The sequence below is a fragment of the Ammospiza caudacuta genome, chromosome 17 (genome assembly GCF_027887145.1).
Source record: "Ammospiza caudacuta isolate bAmmCau1 chromosome 17, bAmmCau1.pri, whole genome shotgun sequence".
Classification (NCBI taxonomy): domain Eukaryota; kingdom Metazoa; phylum Chordata; class Aves; order Passeriformes; family Passerellidae; genus Ammospiza; species Ammospiza caudacuta.
Window position 1 is genome coordinate 2,857,227 of NC_080609.1, and position 21,192 is coordinate 2,878,418.

At 51.8% G+C, this 21,192-nt stretch overlaps 1 protein-coding gene across 1 annotated transcript; it reads right to left on the reverse strand.

The window, feature by feature from the left end:
- Positions 1-210: 210 nt before the first annotated feature.
- On the reverse strand, positions 211-20,836 carry CFAP70 (cilia and flagella associated protein 70). The gene is made up of 23 exons (XM_058816111.1): positions 20,663-20,836; positions 20,088-20,270; positions 19,601-19,692; positions 18,488-18,599; positions 17,313-17,447; positions 15,200-15,343; positions 14,660-14,740; positions 14,107-14,198; positions 12,463-12,523; positions 11,053-11,244; positions 10,329-10,460; positions 9,414-9,539; positions 8,777-8,910; positions 8,550-8,665; positions 8,239-8,394; positions 7,167-7,262; positions 6,409-6,485; positions 5,547-5,699; positions 3,794-3,955; positions 2,877-2,966; positions 1,186-1,287; positions 406-453; positions 211-291 (listed from the first exon to the last, which is right to left on the reverse strand). Exons 1-23 carry the CDS (start codon positions 20,693-20,695, stop codon positions 211-213), a joined length of 2,598 nt encoding a protein of 865 aa, XP_058672094.1. The 5' UTR covers positions 20,696-20,836.
- Between the last annotated feature and the right edge of the window lie 356 nt (positions 20,837-21,192).

Genomic DNA, 21,192 nt, shown 5'->3' on the forward strand with positions numbered 1-21,192 from the left:
GTCAGGGGACTTTATGTGCGCGGGGTCAGAGCGAGGGGTCAGGGGACTTTATGTGCGCGGGGTCAGAGGGAAGGGTCAGGGGACTTTATGTGCGCAGGGTCAGAGGGAAGGGTCAGGGGACTTTATGTGCGCGGGGTCAGAGCGAGGGGTCAGGGGACTTTATGTGCGCGGGGTCAGAGGGAAGGGTCAGGGGACTTTATGTGCGCGGGGTCAGAGGGAAGGGTCCCCGAAGCCGAAGCGCTGCTGGGCCTCGCGGATCTCGTGCAGCAGCGCGTTGTTCTGCAGGCCGAGCTGCGGGAAAGGGGAGCGGGTCAGGCCGGGCTGCCCGGGACACGCGGGGCTGCTCGGTGCCCCGGCTGCGACACCGGCGGGACAGGGAGCGCCCCGCAGGGCACGGACACGCACCTTGACGGTGTATTTGTAACACTGCTCCGCCTCCAGCTGCCGCCCGCCCTGCAACACAGCACCGGGAGCACATCCTGGGGTGCGCCAGGCACGGAAAGACCCCGAGACCATCAAATCCCTCCATTCCCTCAGCACTGCCAAGGCCACCGCTAAAACATGTCCCCAAGTGTACATCCAAGCGGCTTTTAAATCCCAAAAGGCATGGGGATCCCCCCCACTGCCCTGGGCAGCTGTGCCAGGGCCTGACCACCCTTCCATGAAGATTTCCCAATATCCATTCTAAACCTCCCCTGGCACAGCCTGAGGCTGTTTCCCCTTGTCCTGTCCCTGTTCTCTGCTGTCCCCTCCTGTCAGGAGCTGTGCAGAGCCACAAGGTCCCCCCTGAGCCTCCTTTTCTCCAGGCTGAGCCCCTTCCCAGCTCCCTCAGCCCCTCCTGGTGCTCCAGCCCCTTCCCAGCTCTGTTCCCTTCCCTGGACCCCCTCCAGCCCCTCAGTGTCTGTCTTGTCATGAGGGCGCCCCATAGGATCCCAGGATTTAGGGTGCCTCAGCAGTGGCCAGCAGCCCAGGAAAGACATGAGATCTCTGTGGAAGGACATTTGTAAGAAGCTCAGCAATCAGTGCCTCAGGGTGCTGCTTTTGCCATCCAAGCACTTCCTTTCCCCAAGAACAGCCCCAAACAGAGCTCTACACCAGCTCTTCAGGTTCATGACCAGATGCCAACCCCTCAATAAACCCCCAGGAATCCCCACCCCATCAGGCTGGCACAGGCTGGGCACTCACCTGCAGGCAGATGAGGGCGAGATACCCCCACACTTCAGCGTTGGTGTTATTCAGGGCATTGGCTTCAGAGAGAGCATCTTCTGCTTCCAGCATCTCTTCCAGCTTGAGGGAGAGAGGAGAGGCATGGACAAATGACAGAGAGCAGGCAGAAAGGGCTTCCCAACTCAACAGGCATTGCTCTAACAGCAGGAGTGCAACAGAAAGCTCCTAGGAGGGCTTCCCTGAGAGAAACGTGGGGGAAAGGATTTAGGGCACAGACAAGGAGTCATCCTCAGTGCCAGAGCATCCAGATCTCCAGTCTGGAGCAGGAGCTTCCACTGCTGACCCCTGTGGGATCACACACTATTTCTAACTTAGCCTCCAGCTGTAAGGGAAGCAGCACAAAGCCCTTCACCTCCAGGAACAGAGTGATCCAGCTGCATGAGGAAACACAGCTGTGTTCCTGCTCCCTGTTCCTGCTGTGCAGCTGCTCTGGGCATGCAGGGGTAGCTGGTGCCCAGACCTCTCACCTCCCTAACCTGATTCCACAGGAGGTAAACACTTGGTCAAGGGGGAACAGAAGTTTAAATTCCTTCCTTGATTGCTTCCTCAGCCAAGCTGCCTTGGAGGAACCTGGCAAGGTGTCCCTTGGGGAGACACTGCACTGCTGGTGCCTGGGTGTCCTTGGCAGCCCTTCAGAGGTGCTGGATTCCCTTGGACAGGGAAAGCACCGAGATTCCTCCCTGCTGACATCCCACCCAGTGCCTCGGTGACATGCAGGTCATGTGCAGGCAGGAGCTCAGAGCAGAGCCCAGATTGTTTGCCTTGACTCCCTGGGGAAGGAGGTGCTGCCAGGAGCTGGGATGAGGCAAAGGATGGCTGTCCCCTGTCACTGTGATATTTGATGAAAATCCTTTCACTAGGATTTTTCTCCTGAGAAGCTGAGAAGCCTCAGAAAAGAAATGCAAACAATAATCTGATGGCTGTGGCATGTGGTCTGGAGATGGTTTACCAACATCTTTGGTTGGTCTCATGTGGATACTTAATGACCAATCCGAGTCCAGCTGTGTCAGACTCTCTGGTCAGTCACAATATTTTATTATTCATTCCTTTCTAGCCTTCTGATGAAATCCTTTCTTCTATTCTTTTAATATAGTTTTAGTATATTTAGGATATATATTACATTTTCTTTTAATATAATATATATAATAAAATATATAATGTATAATATATAATATTATATATATAATAATATATAATATATAATAATATATAACATATATAATAAAATATAATATATATAATAAAATTATATAATAAAAATAATAAACCAGCCTTCTGAAACATGGAGTCAAGATTCTCATCTATTTTCTCATCTTGGGGACCCTCAAACACCACCACAGTTCCCAGAGCAGAGGCTGAAGGTGACACCATCCAGGTGCCACGCTGGGGCTGTCACAGCACACAGGACATGGTGGCATTTGGGGGCATTGGCTCACATGCAGCCAAGAGTTGCTTTAAACAAGGGGATCCTGCAAAAGCCAAGCCCTGTGTCCTGTGCCACCAAGGGGAGACTGAAGCAGAGATTAACTCAGCATTTCTTTCTGAAGGGCTTAAGTTTTGTAGGAGATCTGAAAAGAAATTACACTCTTCACCCACTAATTTCCCAGTCCAAACCCAGAAGAAAAGGACAGGAAGGCAGCTGCACTCACCCTGTAGCAGGCAATGCCCACGCCCAGCCAGGTGAGGCAGGAGGCAGAGTTGTCACAGGCGAGCAGGAAGATGTGCTTGGCCCGAGCATACTGCCAGGAGAGAGAGAGACAGACAGACACATCTCTGCATCACCCCACAGACACACAGGGCTTTGCCAAACACCCTGCTCCCACGGAGCTCAGACACCCACTGGCCCCACTGCTGCTGCAGCAGGGATTTGTTCTGTGCTGTCAGAACTCAGTGCATCCCTCTGGGTGTCCAGGGTTGCCAAAACCCCTGCCAGGGGGCTCAGAGACCCTGGCACACAGCCCAGAGCACCTGCAGGTTTGATTATGACCCATGGAGCAAATTACCAGCTTTGTATGAGGACCTGAAAGCCACAGAAGTTTAAATAGTATAATAATAAAATTATCACAGGGTGAAAAGGTAGATTTTAGGATTTTTGGAACGGGGGTTTGGGGACAAGATGGAGGAATCTGGGCATGTCCAGCCTTTCTTCTTCTTCTTCTTGGTCTCCATCTTCTGCTGTGATGCTGGCACATTGGGATTGGTTTAGAATAGAAGTTCACTGTCTAACATAGGTGATAGGTATTGGAAAGTAATTGGAAATATGTTATAAAGGTGATAGGTATTGGGAATTAAGTGTTAATATGTTATATGTAGTTTGTAGTATAAAAAGACAACACTGCCCCAAGGGTGGTCAGAGTGCTGCTGGCTGCTGAGCAGATCTCAGCTGGGCAGAAAGAAAATTTTATAGATAAAATTTAATAAACAACTTAAGACCGAAAACTGAAGAGCTCTGACTCATTCTTCGGATGCACAGGACAAAACAGAGACTTTTCACTCATCTCAGGGCTGCAATTAACAACCAAACTCTGAGAGTAACTTGCCCTCCACAGCCCTGCTGGCTGCTCACCTTTTTCTCGTCCAGGTAGATGGAGCCCAGGCGCAGGTACACGAAGTGCATATCTGCAGCATCCTCCTCAAAGCTGATCACCCGCTCGTAGCAATCCTTGGCTTTCTCAAAGTCCTTCTGCTGGTAGCACAGGTGCCCTTTCTGAGCCCAGACATTTGGATTCTGTGCACCAAAAACCAGGAGTGAGACACGGATGGGAGAAACGCCTGAGAGGGGAGCCAGGACACTGCAAGCAGCAGAAAGGAGCTGAGCAGTGTTTCAGTGTGTTACCACAACTCCCTGTGCAGTGCTCCAGCCTGGGGACAGTGTGGCAAAGGAAGGACCTGGGGGTGATGGTTGGCAGCTGCTGAAGCAGAGCCAGGTGTGCCCAGGTGGGCAAGCAGGCCAATGCCCCCTGGCCTGTGCCAGCCATGGCATGGCTGGCAGGAGCAGAGCAGTGCTTGTGGCCCTGTGCTGGGCACTGGGGGTGCCACAGCTCCAGTGCTAGTCCAGCTGTGGGCCCCTTAATTGTGGGGGGACATTGAGGGGCTGGAGAGGGTGCAGGGAAAAAAAGGGATCACCAGGAGCAGCTGAGGGAGCTGGGCAGGGGCTCAGCCTGGAGAAAAGGAGGCTCAGGGGGGCCCTTCAGGCTCTGCACAGCTCCTGACAGGAGGGGACAGTCAGGTGGGGGTCAGGCTCTGCTCCCAGGGAACGGGGACAGGATGAGAGGAAACAGCCTCAAGTTATGCCAAGACAGCTTCAGATTGGATATTAGGAGAATTTCTTCATGGAAAGGGTGGTCAGGTGCTGGCACAGCTGCCCAGGGCAGTGGTGGATTCACCATACCTGGAGGGATTTTAAACCTGTGTGGATGTGGCACTTGGGGACATTGTTTAATTATGAACATGGTGGTCTGGGGAATGGGTGGATTTCATGATCTCAGAGGGCTTTTCCAACCTAAACAATTCCATGATTCTGTGATATCAGGGCAGGGTTTATGGAGAGAGTTAAGGTCATCACTAGCAATGGGATCCCCCTCCATCTCCCTGCCCAGTGTCCTGCCTGCACACAGCATTCCCAGGTGTCATCTTCCCCCTGCTTTCCTTTCACTCTGCCTCCCCAAAGAGAGATCAATAGCAACTTTGTTTGTCATGAAACAGAACCTGACTCTCCCACCCAGGGACAGAGGAATAGGATATACCTGAGAGAGAAAAGAAAGGCAGATGTAGAGAGGGAGAGGCAGAGAGAGGCTCTGAGATGCTGCCTGCCCATGCAGGGAGTGACAGGAGGCTGTGACAATGGGATAACAAAGAGAGCACAGCCTGGTGTGACTGCCCTCCCACTGAATGCTCTGGACTGCACTGGAATGGTAAAGGGGGAATGCAGCAGGGGCTCTGGAATGGTGAACTGGGAATGGAGCAGGGGCTCTGGAATGGTAAATTGGGAGTGCAGCAGGGGCTCTGGAATGGTAAAGTGGGAATGCAGCAGGGGCTTTGGAATGGTAAAGTGGGAATGGAGCAGGGGCTCTGGAATGGTAAATTGGGAATGGAGCAGGGGCTCTGGAATGATCAGTGGGAATGAAGGGCTCTGGGATGATCAGTGGGAATGAAGGGCTCTGGGATGATCAGTGGGAATGAAGGGGCTCTGGGATGATCAGTGGGAATGAAGGGGGCTCTGGGATGATCAGTGGGAATGAAGGGGGCTCTGGGATGATCAGTGGGAATGGAGGGCTCTGGGATGATCAGTGGGAATGAGGGGCTCTGGGCTCACGCACCAGGGGCTCGATGCGCACGGCCTCGCGCAGACACTCCTCCCATCGGGGCAGGTCCTCCCGCAGCTGGTAGGTCCAGCCCAGGGCCAGGTAATAGGCACAGGTGGGGCCTCCCTGAAGGCTCAGCAGCTCGTGGGCCAGTGCCTTGTGAACAAACTGGGGAGCAACAGCACAGGGGGTGGTGTTAGGGGAGCAGGGACACCACGGACACCCCAGCAGGACAGAGGAGCTGGCTGACACCTCTCTGACTTCCATAAACAGAAAACACAAAGGAAATTTCTTTCTCCCCTCTTTTGAATGTTGGTCTAGTGGAAGGTATCCCCGGTCTAGTGGAAAATGTCTCTGCCCAGAGCATGGGGTTGAAATCAGATGAACTTCAAGGTCCCTTCCAACTTAAACCATTCCAGGATTCCATTCAGTTGCTTTAAGCAACTCTTTCTGCCATGCCAAATTTAGGCAGGCAGCAGAATGTGACAACCAGAGATGTCCCAGAGATGACTTGGTAGGACAGGCACATTCCACAGCTGATACAAAAATCCCTCCAGCATACACAAGTGTCTGAATCACAGGAGTTCAGGCACCTTGGGAGCACCACAATAATGGATCCCATCTCTGAATGCCCTGTACCATTTCTGAGCTGCTCCTCTGCAGCAGGCAGTGCTGGGCTGTGTGTCCACAGCCAGCATTGTGGGCTCCACACTCTGCCTGGCCACACTTCTGCGTCTCTGGGCAGTGGTGGCTTTGCTCCCTCTTGTGCTCAGCCTCTGGAGTAGCCATGGCTCATTCCCTGAGGCCCAGAAAGGGGCTGGCTGGAGCTCTCTGGGAAGAAACCAGCCTCCCTCCCCACTCCTCCTGCTTAACTGACCCTCACAGCGTTGAATTGCATCAGGAATTCCACTGACTTCATGAAGATTGTGCAGGGAGGTGGCTGAGGTTCTGGAGCTGCAAGAAAATGTGTCTCTGTCAGTCTCAAAGTGGGGTTTTTATTTCTGGAGCCAAAGCAGGTCCTGACATCCCAGTGGAGACAGAAAAATCCCTGCAACATGGAGCAAAACCCAGGAGGTGGCAGGGGAGGCTGAAGCAGAGATTAACTCAGCATTTCTTTCTGAAGGGCTTAAGTTTTGTAGGAGATCTGAAAAGAAATTACACTCTTCACCCACTAATTTTCCAGTCCAAAACCAGAGGAAAAAAGGTGGGAATTTATGAATTATGTTTGTCAGAGACAGCTACAGTGAGGCTCCTGCCTCCTCAAAGCAACCAGGGGTCCTGAGGCACTCAGCGGTGCCATTTCCACCACCACAGGGGCTGTGGAGGAGGCAGATCCCATTCCACACAACCAGAGGAGATCTCCAGGGACACTTTAAGAGCTGGCATCTCAGGAGGAAGAAAAGGAAGGTGCAGGATGCAGTGATGTGAGAGAGAGAGCTGCATTCACCTGCTGGCTGTCCATCCTGAGAGGTGCTGCTCTGAAAATCAGAGTGAACCTGCTTTGCCTGCAGATTCCCTGGCTCAGGAGAGACAACAGGCCCTGGCAGCACAGGGGCCAGGGCTCACTGCTCCCACATTACTCCCCACCATTCCCACAGGACCATCTCCCAGCTCTCCACATCCCCATTCCCAAACCTTGTGGGGCTTCCTGCACTGCTGGAGCCTCTTCCTTGGGTGTCTCACCTTCCTCGACCTCTGGTGGTTTGTCAGCTGAGCCATCTGGAATCTCCTCTGCAATGAAACCCCCAAGAATCATTAGGTGTAAAGCCATAAACTTCCCAGTCTAGAACATGATTCCACAAAACAAAAACAAACAAACAAAAACCAACCAAAAAACCCAACCAAAAAAACCCCAAAAACACACACACACACAAAAAAAAAAAAAAAAAAAAAAAAAAAAGGAAGAAAATATAAAAGATCTATCAGGTTTTCAAAGCTGGGAAGAAATTTCTTTGCAGGAGGCAATACCTGGGGCAGAGATTTTTAGCACAAGATTACCATGGGAAGCCAGAAACAGGTATAAATGAGGCAGGATGAGAGGAAACAGCCTCAAGTTGCAGCAAGGAGGTCTAAGTTCAATGATAGCAAAAAATGTATTGACAGAAAGGGTGGTCAGGCATTGGGTCAGGCTGCCCAGGGCAGTGGTGGAGTCCCCATCCCTGGAAGTGTTCAAAGGCCCTGTGGATGTGACAGCTGGGATTTGGGCTAGTGATGAACACAGCAGTGCTGGGTTAACAGTTGGACTCGATCTTGGAGGCCTTTTCCAGCCTTAGTCATGCCATGATTCTATGAATATCCCTTTCCTCATAATCAGAAGGGACAAAAACCCGCATGTGTCATGAGCCTGCCTGCCTGAGGCACTGTGCATGAGTGGTGATAATGTTAAAAATAAAGCCAGTCAGCATTTCCTGCAGCCTGGCCAAATATTTGGGATTCAGGACAGACAGCCTCAGCTCAGGCTGGACTCAGAGGGGCTCCAAAGGAAGCCTTGGCCTCAGGGTGAGTGCCAAGCAGCTGGTTTGCCCTTTGGATTGCTGTGCTGGGAACTCACAGTGACAGCTTCCATGGAATTCTGTTCTAGCTCACAGTCCACATCTACCTTTACCCTTTGTACTTCTCCTGTTAAAAACTCTCCTCCTTTCACTGTTCACCACACCATCCACCCCTCCTTGCTGGTGTCAGGGCACCTCCTGGCTTTGTCTGTTACCTGGCTCTGTTCTGGGAGAACTGGGCTTTTTCCCTTCTGCCTCAGCAGCCTCAAGGATTCTCCTCTCCTCCTCAAGCTCGGCTCGCAGGAGCTTCTTAGCCTCACGGAAGCTCCTTTCTGCCTGAATGTAATTATTCTGCATCTCATAAAACAAACCTGTGGGAGAGACACAGCAGCATCAGCACACACCCAAAGGAAGCAAAATGCTCCCCTTAGCCCTCAGCTCAGAGCAGGGAGAAGAGGACTGTGGGCAGGAACAATGCTTGGCTCCACAGGAATACCTTGAGCACCAGACTGGCTTGGTTTTGTACCTGTGAGGGTCCAGGCTATGATGCTGGGTGGCTCCAAGGAGCAGGCATCCTCAAAGAAAATCTCTGCCTCTTCATAGGTCCGCAGCTTGACACACGCAATGCCACAGAGCAGCAAGCTGGGGCAGGGGCAGGGGCAGAGCAGTCAGCCTGGCAGCCCCACAGTGGTGTGGGGGACACACCCCACAACATCCCCACCCACCCAGCCACCCAGCAGGAGCACTGAGCACCTTTGGACGTGCTGGGGGTCCAGACAAACAGCCTGCTGGAAGCACTCCTGGGCTTTGGTGGCATCCTCATACAGGAGGCAGAAGGCTCCATAGTCCAGCCAGGCCTGGATGCTGCGCTGGTCCCGAGCTATTCTCTGCACAACAGAGATCAATCAGCACTGCAGGCAGGCTCAGCAGAGCCATGGACTGGGCAGGCAGTTCTGGAATCACCACAGCTTCCCTGGCCACCCCAGCCCAGCTGAGCAGGAATCAAGACCTTGTCTGTACATGCAAAGGTGTCCCCTGAATGGGATTGTGCTGGAAGCCTGCTTCCTCTAACCTAACACATGTTCTCCAGCTCCAGCTGACACCTCCTAGGGCCCAGTGTCCCCAGAATTGGCCCAGCACATCCCATTTCCCCTGGCCTCGAGGCTGGAGTCCTCAGTGACCTGCCCAGGGACAATCTCACATCCTGCAGGGAGCAGCATCTCCCTGGGAAATCCCTCCCAAATCCTACTTCAGCCTGAGTATCCTGGTGATGCTCAGCTCCTTCCTCCCTCCCTCTAGCACAGCCTGAGCTGTGAGCAGTGGCCCCACTGTGCTGCTGGGCTGTGCCAGTCCCCACAGGTGATGGCAGAGAGATCTGGGGCTCCCTCACCTGATTGTAGAACAGAGAGGCCAGTTTGAGGTCCTTGATGGCTTCAGCTTCACGAGCAAAGAGCAGGAGCTGCTTCCTGGTTGAGTTGGGTGGAGGGGCAGGAGAAACATCTTCCCCAGACAGGAGCTGGCAGGGAAGGAGACAGGGTTAGCCCTGGGGAAGGGGAGAGTGCTTTGTGTGATCCCAGCATGGCACACCAGCACTGCACACAGTACAGACCAGTATGGCTGGGGCTGGCACTGGGAAGGGCAAGCTGCTCTGTGCTGGACACATCCCCACCATTCCCAGGTACCTCTGCCACACAGGCACAGGGCAGTATCAATCTTTACAAGGACATGGAGGGACAGGACAAGGGGCAAGGACTTCCCATTGCCAGAGGGTTAGATATTAGAAAGGAATTCTTCCCTGTGAGGATGAGGAGGCCCTGGCACAGGATGCCCACAGAAGTTGTGGCTGCCCCTGGATCCTTGGAAATGTCCAGGGCCTGGATGGGGTTTGGAGCAACCTGAGATAGTGGAAGGTGTCCCTGCCCATGGCAGGGGGTGAATGAAATGAGCTTTAAGGTCCCTTCCAACCCAAACCTGTCTGTGATCCTATGATTATTCACAGCATTCCCTAGGTCAAAGTGATGACAAACTTCAGTGGGACACTCACTGGTGACCTCAGCTCCTGCTCTGCCCAGCCACCCTCACCATGTGCCAGCTACAGCAGCTTCACCAGTGCCATCTCACACCTACCCCAGGATTTTGAGCATGGGATACAAAGGGATGCCTGCCTCGAGTGTGGCTCAGGGTCTACAAGTGACAACTCCAGCAGATGAAAGCATGAGCCTGCTTCTGCCTTGAAGGCCACAGTCCTTCCCCTGCCCTGGAGCCAGAGTGAAGCCATGGCCTGAGTGACCCCCATTTCCCCCACCTTGTTCAGGGCCATGTGCATGTGGTCCACGAGGTACACATAGAGCTCACTGAGGAATGCCTGCAGCTGCTCCTTGGTCTCAAACGCTGTGGTCTTCAGGTATTTCTCCCTCACAATCTTCACCACAGAATACTGTGGAGACAAGGGACATTGCACAAGGCAGTTTCCCTCCCATGCCCCCCACCACAGACAGAGCCTGAAGCTCCAACTTAGTTCTGAGAAATAAATCCAGTCCAGCACTGATAAAAGCAAAAAAAAGCAAGCAAAGGGGATTTCCTTTCCCACCTCCCTGACAGCCTTTAGGGACAGCATGTGGATGGCTCACCTCCTCAGGACAGAAAGGAGGGCTCCAGGAAGAGTGTGGAACTTCCTTTCCCTGCCAGGGCAGACTGGGAATGTGGGAATAGCCAGCTTTGCTGGGGCAGACTGGGAATGTGAGAGCAGCCAGCTTTGCCTTTCTCAGGTTATGAGCATGGGGCAAATGGATAGGAGTAGCTCCCATTGATAGGAAGTGCTCTCTTGTTGTGGGACCAAAGCAACTTGGTGCCTGATCCATTAGAGGGGAATCTTGTCCCTCAGTGCTCACTGCAACAGCTCTAGGTGGCAGGAAAGGACTCTAGAGCACCACATCATCCTGAGTTACCACCACAGAGCAGCAGTTTCTCACTGAGAAAGTGTCTGGACAAAACAAGTAGGGAAGCAAAAAGCACAAAGGAGCCTTCACCTTAAGCTGTTCCTTAAAAGCAAAATATTTCCCAGAGGTATTGAGCTCATAGTTGAGCTGACGTTTCTGTTCCTCCATGGTTTCGTGGTCCATCACTCCCTGCTCAAGCAGCTGCTTCCCAAAAAGCTCATGGTACTCCCTCAGGATGGCAACAGCAACAGTGGTGACACGTTTGTGATAATCTTCCACCACCTAGGAAAGAAATAAATAAATTTCACAAGCCACTTATGCAATCAACCTTGATATGTATTTGATTTGCCACAGCCCACGCCTCCCATTAACTCCACCTGACTCAGGTCTCAATTAGTCTGTCACACATCCTTTCCTGTCCACGCCTGAGGGCTGAGAAAATATCTGCAGGTAAACATAAAAGAGCTCCTTCCTGCTAGGATTTTCCATCACAACCCAGTATTCCAGTCACTGCTATCTCTCCTATAGCAATATAATTGCCTGTGAGTAAAATAGATCTCATTTACTGGGAGCCTTGAAACCCATGGCCAGCCCTCTTCAGCAGAACCTGTCATCTCCATAATCTTGATCCTCAAAAATTCTTGGTGATCTGAGGAAGGTCAGGGCTGATTCTGTTCAGGTTTGTCTGAGTCTGACGAAGCACAGGGGCTGCTCTGAGACAAGGAACTGTTGGGACTGCCCAGGATATAAATAAGGTGCTGATAGCCTCTTTTCCCAGCACCCCATTTCCTTCCAAACATCCCCCCATGGCTGCCTTCCCTCCCTTTGCTCCATCTCTTCATGGCTCCCTTTGAGTGGGATGTGAACACGAGTGATGGAAGGGCTCCCAAGGCACACTGCTCTGGAGATAACCCATACAGAAGTTTCCTTTTCTGTGTGTTTCATAGAATATGTTGAATTGGAAGGGATCCACAAGCATCAAGTCCAGCTCCTGGCCCTGCACAGACACTCCAACAATCCCACCCTGGGCATTCCTGAGAGTGTTGTCCAAATGCTCTTGGAGCTCTGGCAGCCTCGGGGCTGTGCCCATTCCCTGGGGAGCCTGGGAAGTGCCCAGCCACTCTTTTCCTAAAATCCATTTTCCTAAAATAGTTTCCTAAAATCCTAAATTCCTAAAATTAAAATAAATTCCTAAAATCCTAAATTCCTAAAATCTTTGTCTAAAATATTTTCCTAAAATCCAGCAGAGATTGAAGCTGCCCCTTGTGAGGAAGCTGCAGACCCCAATGAGCTCCACCCTCAGTCTCTCTTCTCCAGGCTGAACATTCCAAGTGACCTCACACTCCTCACATTTCCATATTCCCTTCTAGACCCTTCACCACCTTTGTGGCCCTGCACCCCTGATCTCTTCAAACCTCATCCCCACGTTGCTGTGGGCTGAGAATGAAGGCTCTGAGGGCAGGGTGGGGTGGCAGGATGGTCACAGGCTCTCACACCAACCTTTTTGGCTCCTTCTGTCCGTGGGGCCAGCGCAGGGCGGGGAGGAATCAGCTCCTGAACCCTGTGAGTGAGAGCAGAGGAGAATCAGCAGAGCCACTGCCAGGGATGTTGGCTTGTGTAGTGTGAGGGCTTCACTCTGCCATCGTGTCCATGAGACACCTCACAGGCACCTGGGAGGAAACCTGGAATCTCAGACCAAGAGTGAACAGCTCCCTACAGCTGATGGTTGTGCTTTGTCATGACAGGGTTAACATTTACTGCCAACCCAAACTGCTCTCCTGGAGCAGCAGAGCTGAATCTTGGAGCTCCTGGCTCTGCAGAACAGGTGTAAGGAAGGAACCAGCCTGAGGAAAGCAGAATTGGGTCACTAAACAGCCCAGACCACAGTTCCAACACTGTCCAGTTTGGCCACACATCGACCCCCAGACACCCACCTCAGACCCCCAGACAGCCCCCAGCCCTGCTTGGGCCTCTGTGCAGTTCCAATGACCTTCCATTAGGATTAGCATATTTCAAACTAAGATTTTATTAAGGAGAGGGTGGCTGAGCAGATTCTCTGGAAGTCTCCTTCCCTTGATATATCCAAAAAGCATCTGGACACAGAGGAACGTGCTCTGGGGAACCCCAGTTGAACATGAATGTTGGTCTAGGTGACTTTCAAGGGTCACTTGCAAACTGAATCATTTTGGGATTCTGGAATTAAAATCCCTGGTGCCAAACCAGCCTTAATTATTTTTTTTTCACTATTTCCTGCTTGCTGGACTCCAGAACACCCTCAGTCCTCAGAACATGATCCATCCCACCAAGCCAAGGTGCCACAGGCCTTGTTCAAGGAGGAGTGACGCTGAATCCACACACACTGCAGAAGAGCAGAAATGTATAAAATAGGGCAGGAAAAGGTCTGTTCTAAGAGGGGTTCACCTTCCTCAGCCTGTTCCTCCTAGAAGACAGCAGGGAGCAGTGAGGACAACACATATACCTTCAATGGATGACATTTCTGTTTGAGAGATATAAATCTGCACCTCTTATATCTTCTTAATCTGCTGTATTTTCTTTTTTTTTTTTTATTCGATAAATTAGATGTTTTATGCTTTTCTAACCCATAACACAGCAGGGCTGCCACTGGACAGGAACTGAAATCTCAAAGCAGCAGAGATGAAAGAGCAGCTCTGCAGCAGAACAACATGAAAACTAACATAAAAGCTGAGGAATGGGTAAAACATTGTGAGAAAACTTCTGGAAAGCTAAAAATGAGAGAACGCTCTGATGAAGCAACAGCAGCACTACCCAGGGCAGTCCACGCTGGTGGCCAGGACTGACCAAGCCACTGAACATCACATGCAAGAGGAAAGCACATGGGGATTAGAGGAAAACAAAGCCCAGACAGGAACACAGACATTGCTGTGCTGCTCTGGTGTCTCTTGTTTTGAGAGGAATGGCAGGGAGATGCCAGCTGGGATGAACAAGTGTTTTCCCAACACACCAGATGCCACGTCTAAAGCAGTCTGGCCAAATCCTCCCCCTGATTCCTGTGGGCTTTGCCTCAGGCCCTCTTTATGGAGTATTCCAAGGGGGGTTTGCTGCACAAGGCTCTCTCCAGTGTGCAGAGAGGAGCTGTCAGCCCCACAGCCCATCCTTACGCACCGCTGGGCCAGCTCCTCCCGCAGCTGCTTTGGGACCAGGGGCCTGTCCAGCTTTATCTCCATCACCAGGAACGTTCCTGCCTCGCTGTAGAGCTGTGGAGAGAAACATTGTTCCCTGTGTGGTGCTGTCTGCAGTGCTGGCACAGTGAAATACTGAGCCCACAGCCATACATCTCCCAAGTGCAAAGATCCAGCTTGTTTTATAACCCGCCCTCCGAATGAGTTACAGCAAAATCCAGCTCGAGAAACCAGGCTAGGGAAAAGGACAGAGCCCAGATAATCAATCTGCCTGCAGAATGAATGTGCATTCCAGAGGAAGAAGTCAAAATATGAGGGGATAATTTAAATAAATGCCTGACAATTTACAGAGACCTTCTAGCCCAGTGTGCCAGCCTGCTCTCCAGATGGACGTCACTGGAAGAACTCTGGGACAGCATCTGCGTAAAACATCCTTTGTCCCCTCACTCTTGAGGAATTTAATTGTGTGAAAGGTGTGAGACACCAGCACAATGATGCTCTACACTCTCTCCTTGTCTTTGGAGAGACATAATTACCTGTCCTTCAAGGCTGAGATTTGTGACATTTTCAGATTCTCCAGTGCCATCTGACAACTGGATTTTGGATGGGCTGAGTAACTCTTAGGAAAAAGAAATGATGTCTTTTGTTTCAGACTCAATAAATCTCAAATCTTTGCAAGTTCCAGCAAATCCTAGGATTTCAGACAAGGGAAAGCTGCAGCTTCCTTACAAGAAGCAGCTCCAGCATCTGCTCTCTGTGACCAGTGACAGGACCTTAGAGAATGGCTGGAGCTGTACCAGGGATGGGTTAGGCTGGATGTCAGGGAAAGATTCTTCCCCCAGAGGTTGTCAGGACCCCAAGGCTATCAGAGCTCCAGGAGTGCTTAGACAACACTGTCAGGCACAGGGTGGGATTGTTGGGGTGTCTGTGCACAGCCAGGAGTTGGACTCATGGTCCTTGTGGATCCCTTCATGTTGAGAGGATTCTATGGGTCTAGGACAAGGAGTATCTCTCATCCATCCCTAGTTCTGTGTGTCCCAACTTCCTGTGACACAGAACCAGAGCAACCATGGTGCCTCCCCAGACCTTACCATGGCATTGGAATCTTCCTTCAGAGGCTTGCTGGTAGTAGCTTTGCTGGAAGGAGAGGTCCCCAGCCTTTCCTTGCCCAGACTGAGCTGTGACCTGCGGTCCCGGAAAATACTGTACTGAACTCTGGTCTGAAAAACAGAGACAATCAAGGGACAAAGCAGGCCTCCTCACTCATTTGCCTTAACCTCTCTCATCACAAAACACACTGTCAGGGTCTTAAATGCCTTAAGAAGTTTTGTAACCTCATTGTCTCCTCCTCGAGTTCAGCTGCTGGTGCTCCAGCCCAGCTCTGATCCTGTGTGGCTGTGAAGCCTCAGGTCAGACTGACACTCAGTGTGGATGTCTCCATGTTCCCTTCAAGAGCTGTGTTTGTGTTTTCACTGAGGACTGGCCCTTGGTCCTTGCCTGAGATGTGTGCTGAACATGCTGGAACCCAGATCTGTGATTCTGAATTCCTGGTGGGATCCTGGACCTGCCCCACAGACATGGATGTGCTTGGTGATGAGGGCTGCTGGATGAATCTGGCTTCTCTCACCAGGCCTGCTCCACACATTTTTGGGGGCCCCCACCTGCCTGACAGCATCCCTTGGCTCCCAGCTCATCTTCTGGTGTGGAGCTGCTTCCCTGACACACATCAGGGAATTGCAAGGAATAGGTTTGTCAGACTTTGTGTTTACAAAGTGTTTGACCACCCCGACAGGCTGCTCCCTCCCACACACCCTGGTTACAGGAACTGGGCTAGCAAGAGTTATGGGGTTCCTGGGGAGAGGATGGAGCAGCTGTAGAGAAACTCCTTAAACCAAGAGGCAACCCAAAGCACCTGGGGAGTAAGAAGGACTTCACATGTGACAGATAAATGGCACAGGACAAGCAGCACCATGCAGCCAAGGGGTCTTTCATGGCAGGGAAGCAGAGCCCAGCAGACACACTCATGCCCAGCCCAGCTCTGCAGCAGCCAGTGGGAGCAGGAGAAAGGCTGGAATTCACCCAGCCCCTGCACCTGAAGCACAGCCCCACAGGGAACATGGGGGGTAGAACCAGGCTGTACATCTGCCCTCCTGAAACAAGCTCAGGTCTGTTCCAGGAGGGAGAGACTGTGGGGAAATGGAGATGTAACTGTCACTCTTAGTAACAGAGAGGGAAAAAAAGAAAAGACAAATAAACCTCGGTGAGCTAGAGCTGAAAGAGCTCCAGTGACAGCTTTTTTGGTGGTTGCCGGGGGTAACGCAATCCTTTTAAAGCCACTGTTTGCTCTTCCCAGCAGCACCCTTCCCTTGCCCATGTTCCAGCATGGGGAGAGTGGATCATGCTGGCATAGGAGGGAGTGGAGTGAGATTCAAAGCCTCTCTCAGCCCCCAGACTTATTCACTCCCCCCCAGAAATCCCCTGCCTTGGAAAAACCTGCACCTAAAAGCTTGTATCATTAGTTTTCTCAATCACCAGAAGGGCACTCAAGGTTCAGATCCAGCTCCTACCAGCATACTGTCTACTCTGCCTGCTCCCAAACACTCCCTGTCCACCCTGCCTGCTCCCAAACGTCCTCTATCCACTCTGCCTGCTCCCAAACACTCTCTGTTCACTCTCCCTGCTCCCAAACACCCCCCGTCCATCCTGCCTGCTCCCAAACATCCCCTGTTTACCCTGACTGCTCCCAAACACCCTCAGTCCACTCTGTCTGCTCCCAAACTCCCCCTGCCTTCACTGCCTGCTCACAAACACCCTCTGTCCACTGTCCCTGCTCCCAAACACCCTTCTGCCTTCACTGCCTGCTCCCAAACACTCCCTGTCCACTCTGCCTGCTTCCAAACACTCCCTGTCCACACTCCCTGCTTCCAAACATCCTCTGTCCACCCTGCCTGCTCCCAAACAACCCTGTCCACACTCCCTGCTTCCAAACATCCTCTGTCTACCCTGCCTGCTCCCAAACACCCCCTGTCCACTCTGCCTACTTCCAAACACCCTCTGTCCACTGTCCCTGCTCCCAAACACCCTCTGTCCACTGTCCCTGTTCCCAAACACCCTCTGTCCACTGTCCCTACTCCCAAGCCCCCAGTGCAAACCCAGCTGCAGAGCTGGAGCAGGGCCTGCTGCTCTCACCTTCTCAAACACTTCGCTGTCCTCGTAGTTGAAGACACGGAAGGCCCCTCGGATCTGCGTCACCCCAGGGCACAGCAAATGCATCATGTTGACATATGCCACACCATGGAAGGCAATCGGCTTGTCCTCATCTTTCTGGAAACACAGAGCAAGGCACTGAGATGCTGAACACACTGTTATTCTCCTTAAGGGAACAAGGTCACCAATCTCATTAAGAGAAGGCCACACAGCAAACTGATGCACCTGATGAGCCCATGGTTCTGTCACTGGCACGCAGCCGAGACAACCTGGATGAACACACTGGAGTCATTCCACATGTAGAATATTAATTTTGTCCCAATCCCCATGGGGCAGCTTTTGTCTCTAATTCCTGCACTCTCCTGTTCCTCAGGGTTGAGATACAGCTGCTGCTCCTGTTGAGGTACAGCTGGAAGATTATCAGCTGTGTGTGGTTAGAAACCCAGGTGACCCTACCAGAGTTGTGCATCTCAGGTTGGACAGACACCAAGTGGCTTAGGAGGTGTGGGAGGCCTGGCTGGAAGGATCATCATCAGAGCTGCAAAATCCTGGCACTGTGAGTGCTGAAAGGGATTTACACAACTTATATGGCTTTGTCCTGGGATAGATTAGGAGCTCTCACACAATCATCTGCCAGGAGCAGAGCCATTCTCTAAGGGGCTGTTTCTCTGTTAAACCACCCTGGTTTAGATGCAAAAGCATAACTTACCTACAGCCTGAGAAAGAATGCAAGAACCTCCTCAAGCTGCTTCAAAACTCCACTGACCACAGATCAGCTCAGTGAATTACTTTTAATTCTTTTCAGAGCCAGGCTGGACAAGCCTCTGAGCCACCTGGTCTATGGAAAGTGTCCCTGTCCGTGGTGGGGAGTTGGAAGGAGGTGGAGTCTGGGGTCCCTTCCAACCCAAACTATTCTGTGATTTGAAAAGTCACCCTGTCCCCTTTCCAGTGAGCTACCACAGACCACCAGTGAGAGCTGTAAGGAAAAAATATGACTCTGTATCTATTTAACAGCCCTATAAAGCTGATTTTTCACAAAGCCTCCTGCTCTCTGACTCACTTTGGCAGCTTCAAGGCCGATTTTGCTACCACAAAGGCCTCAAGAGGAAAATGCCTGCTCATGCAATGCTCCTCCACAAGCCAGATCCCACTTTTACCTTGTCAGGTTTGTTGCCTTTCCCCTTGCCACCTGTGGACATCCTGCAGAGCTCCACAGGCCAGTGGCGGCGCTCGGCAATGCGCATCTGCAGGCTGGGCACAAAGGATGCACTGAGGAGATGCAGGAACCCAGCTGGAGAGCCCCACCACCCCCCTCTGTGCCCCAGCAGCTCCCCTCGGGTTTGCTTCACCCCATTCCCTCAGCAAACACCCTCAGGCCACGGGAACACTGTGATTTTCTGCTCTACCCACTGCTGTGTGGCATTTATGGCACAGCCAGCTTTAAAACAACAGTGAGAGCAACACATTGGGCTTTCTCTCTCCCCCAGTTACTTCAGAAATAAGTGAGAAGGAATGTGATTAGCTTTGGTATAAATCCTGAATTGTACAGAGCAAGTGGATCTTGAGCTTGCATTCAAAGTGGCTGGTGACTCTGACAGCAGCAGGCAGGTGGATGGATGTGTAGGGAAAAGAATTTTAAAAATCAAATGAGATAGAAGTGAGTATTTCCACACAAGGAGTAATTTGGCAGTGAAATGCACAGCCATGATGCAGCTGAGGCCAGAAAATAGCAGGATTCAAAGATAAATGGAACACTCATCCTGATCGTGAGCGTATCTGGAGCTGCTAAAGGCAACACTTATCCAATAAAAAAGCAAATGAAGAGTGCCCACATGGAGTGAAAGGTTTGAATGTATTTGGGATTCAGTAAAACTTAATTAGCAGCTCAGAGGAGAGCTGTGGATGCCACTCTAGTCCAGGTCTGCTCACTATAACTGCTGCCCCTTCCTTCAAGCTATGCAGGGACCAGCCCCCAGCCCCAGCTGCTGCCAGCAGGAGAGAGCATTTGTGGCCTGGAGATAGCAGCTCCAGACAATCCATCTTTTCCCAGCACAGCAGAACAAAGCTGCTGCCAGCAGTTCAAGGCACTTCAAGAGCTGTGCCCTTGCTCAGGTGAATGCTTGTGGCCAAGAGACAGCCACAGCAACCATGGCAGGTGGGGGCAGAGCCACAGTTTGACCCCTAAGTGGTCCAAGAGCAGCTGCATGTGGCAGCTCCTTGCCTCAGGTCACTCTGAGCATGTTCTGGGCTGGGTTGCTCAGGTCCCTTACACGGCCACAGCATCAGCATCCAGGAAACAGCGTGTCTCCATGTCCCACACGACCCTCCTCGAGCTCTCTGCCTGGGCCCTGAATTCCTTGTCCTGTGAGGAACAGCGTGCAGTCAAAGCCAGCACAGCAAACTCCACAGCCTGCATCATCCTCAGAAGCATCCCCAGGAGAGAATGTGAGTCACACAGAGGTGTCCAAGTGCCCAAAGGCAGGCCAGCCCTGCAGAGAGACTGACAGCCTTTCCTGCAGACACCATCAGCGCTAAGTGCCTGGCTCACTGGAGATAACCCAGCTCAGTGTGGGTGTTTCCTGGGACCAGACCTGCCACATTCTCCCTTGGGATGTCTCCAGCAGTGAGCCAGCATGTCTGTTGCCCCAGGAGAACCACCTCTGTGCTGGACACTGCACAGTGACCACCCACCTCCCTCTCATACCAAGTCTCTCCATCCCTCCTGGTTCTCTTCTAAACTTGCCAGTCCTTCCTCACCTCACTTTTGTTGAGGTCTCCATCCTCATCCTCATAGGGCCCACCAACAATGAAGGAGTCAGGTATGTTCAGAGCATTAGGGGCCAGGATGGGGCCAACAGGCCAGTTTTTGGGTCGGGGAAATGGTTCTTTTTCACCACCAGCCTTCAGGATGCCATTCTTGAAGAGCAATGGCAATTCTTTCTAGAGACACAGGAGAAAAAAATGATTTGCATTTCTAACAGGAGCAGGAGCAAGAGCCAGCTGCTCCAAGCTGGGATAACAAAGCAAAGCAACAGTACAGGGTGCCCGGCTTGGAAAATGCACTCCACCGCACGCACACAAAGAATGGAATAAAAATAAAGAGCCACATGGAAAAAACCCTGCCAGTTTGAATCCAAATCTTTCCAAACAGACCTTTGTTTGTGTTAAAGAAACACATCACACCACAGAGACTCTGAGACCTCCCAACAAAGGCTGCTGGTGCACAAGCACGGAAGCTGTGCACCCCACGTGCCTGGACACTTGTTCCATGGGGTGGGAGAAGAACCCAAACCCAGCCAAGCCCCCTGTCACTGGGCCTGGGCCATTCTCACCTCAGCAGCTGCCGGCATTTGCAAGCAAACCATGTAGTTTTGCTGGCTGTCAGCAGTAAAGGCATCAGGGACAGAATAAGCTGCCTCCAGAGTGACACTCAGGAGGTTCCCACTTGAGAAATCGGTGGCAGAGAGCAGGAGCTCTCTGGTGCTCACTATCACTTCAAGGCCAGCCTGTGAGACAAAGATAAAATCAAGCCAGTAAACAATTCTAGCTTGCCTGCTCTTAGGGAGAAGCAAGCAGAAACCCAAGGCCAGAACATATAATGTTATCTTGTGCCTCATCTTGGATGTAAAAGAAAACAACCCAGCACAGGAAAGGAATCTCAGGACCAATTTGGCTCAATTGTGGTGTTTGTTTGCTTAAATCACAGCCTGGCTGAGGTATGGCACATGCCCCAAGGGTCTCATAAAATGAGCTGTGGAGAAAGAGGGAGGGTCTCATGAAAGGAGCCACAGAGTAAGAACATCAAGAGTGGAAAATGATGCTTTTCCCCTGGTGATTCAGAGAGCCACAGCTTTGCCTCTGC